This window comes from Vombatus ursinus, unplaced genomic scaffold, assembly GCF_900497805.2.
Source record: "Vombatus ursinus unplaced genomic scaffold, bare-nosed wombat genome assembly UNPS02007743.1, whole genome shotgun sequence".
Classification (NCBI taxonomy): domain Eukaryota; kingdom Metazoa; phylum Chordata; class Mammalia; order Diprotodontia; family Vombatidae; genus Vombatus; species Vombatus ursinus.
Window position 1 is genome coordinate 5,278 of NW_020947521.1, and position 1,591 is coordinate 6,868.

Below are 1,591 nucleotides of genomic sequence, written 5' to 3' on the forward strand. Positions count from 1 at the left end.
TTGTTCAGTCAGTTGGATTCCTTATTGCCTATCTCAGTGGATGAACCATTGTAATGTAGGCACATCAGACCTGCTGTTAATAAGATGTTAACAAATCTTCCAACATATTAAACTGACCAAGTGTTTCAAATATGAACTAAATTTGCTGTAGTGGCAGATGCCCAGGCTTTTTCTGAACCAAATGTCAGGTCACCTAGAATAGTTTTTGTCCCAACCCCATCTCTTTCTGTTGAAATCCTACTGATTCTGAGGTCTAGTTCATATACCTGCAGCTCCATGAGGAAATGCCTGACTTCCTTCTTCTGTATTTTCAGAGCCCATTACTTGTATGAGCCATTTGCTTATACATTTACCGTACTACAGTTTGTGTGATGGTTATTTATTGATGTGTCTGATCTCCCCTCCTTTGTCTAATTCATGTTTCTGCTGCATTTGCATTGTTGTCTAGTGTAGGGTCTTACAAATATTAGATCAGCAATAAATATTTATTCAATAGATAAGAAATCCTCAGATTTTAGTTTTGTATTTCTTGCTAATCATCATTTTTCTGTCTTAATAGGCACTATTTGAGAACAGATGACTGGCAAGAACTCCACTGCTGTGACAGAATTCTTTATTTTAGGGTTAACAGATGACCCAACCCTTTGTGTCTTCTTCTTTGTGGTATTTCTAGGAATCTATATTGTCATTTTACTTGGCAATCTCAGTATTGTAATAGTGATACAAAAGAGTTCCCAACTTCACACTCCAATGTACCTTTTCCTCAGTCACTTGGCTTTTGTGGATATTGGGTTTTCCTCATCTGTCATGCCTGTGATGCTCATGAATTTCCTTGGGGACATAACCTCAATCCCTTTGCAAGGCTGTGTGGTCCAACTTTTTTGTGTGGTTGCCTTTGGGACAGCTGAGTGCTTCCTGCTGGCTGTGATGGCCTATGATCGATATGTGGCCATCTGTAGCCCCCTACTCTATTCCACTCACATGTCTACCGGGGTCTGCGCTCTGTTACTCATCACATCCTACCTGGGTGGTTGTGTGAATGGTTGGACTTTTGCTGGTTGCTTATTGAATTTGTCTTTTTGTGGACCCAATAAAATCAATCACTTCTTCTGTGACTACTCACCCTTGCTGAAACTTTCTTGTTCCCATATTCCCCTTGTTGAAATTCTTCCTTCTTTCTCTGCAGGATTGATAATTTTAACAACTTTTTTAATCATAGCTATCTCTTATATATTCATCCTTTTCTCAGTCCTGAAGATACGCTCCATTGAGGGGAGATCCAAAGCTTTCTCTACATGTACCTCCCACCTTACTGCTGTTACACTGTACTTTGGGACCATTACATTCATTTATGTGATGCCCAAGTCAATATATTCAAGTGATCAGAACAAAGTGGTGTCTGTTTTCTACACTGTAATGATCCCCATGTTGAATCCCCTGATCTACAGTCTGAGGAACAAGGAAGTGAAGGGGGCCATGAAAAAATTAATAGGCATAAAACACTTATTTTTATAAATTCAATTCAATTCACCATTAAGCATCTTCATAATTCAGGGCATTGTGTTAAAGATATAAAGACAAAAAGGGTAAT

At 38.8% G+C, this 1,591-nt stretch overlaps 1 protein-coding gene across 1 annotated transcript; it reads left to right on the forward strand.

Annotated features, from left to right (window-relative positions):
- The first annotated feature begins 576 nt into the window (after window positions 1-576).
- On the forward strand, window positions 577-1,515 carry LOC114033984 (olfactory receptor 5P3-like). Its single transcript, XM_027849618.1, has one exon. It carries the CDS (start codon window positions 577-579, stop codon window positions 1,513-1,515), a length of 939 nt encoding a protein of 312 aa, XP_027705419.1.
- Window positions 1,516-1,591: the final 76 nt, after the last annotated feature.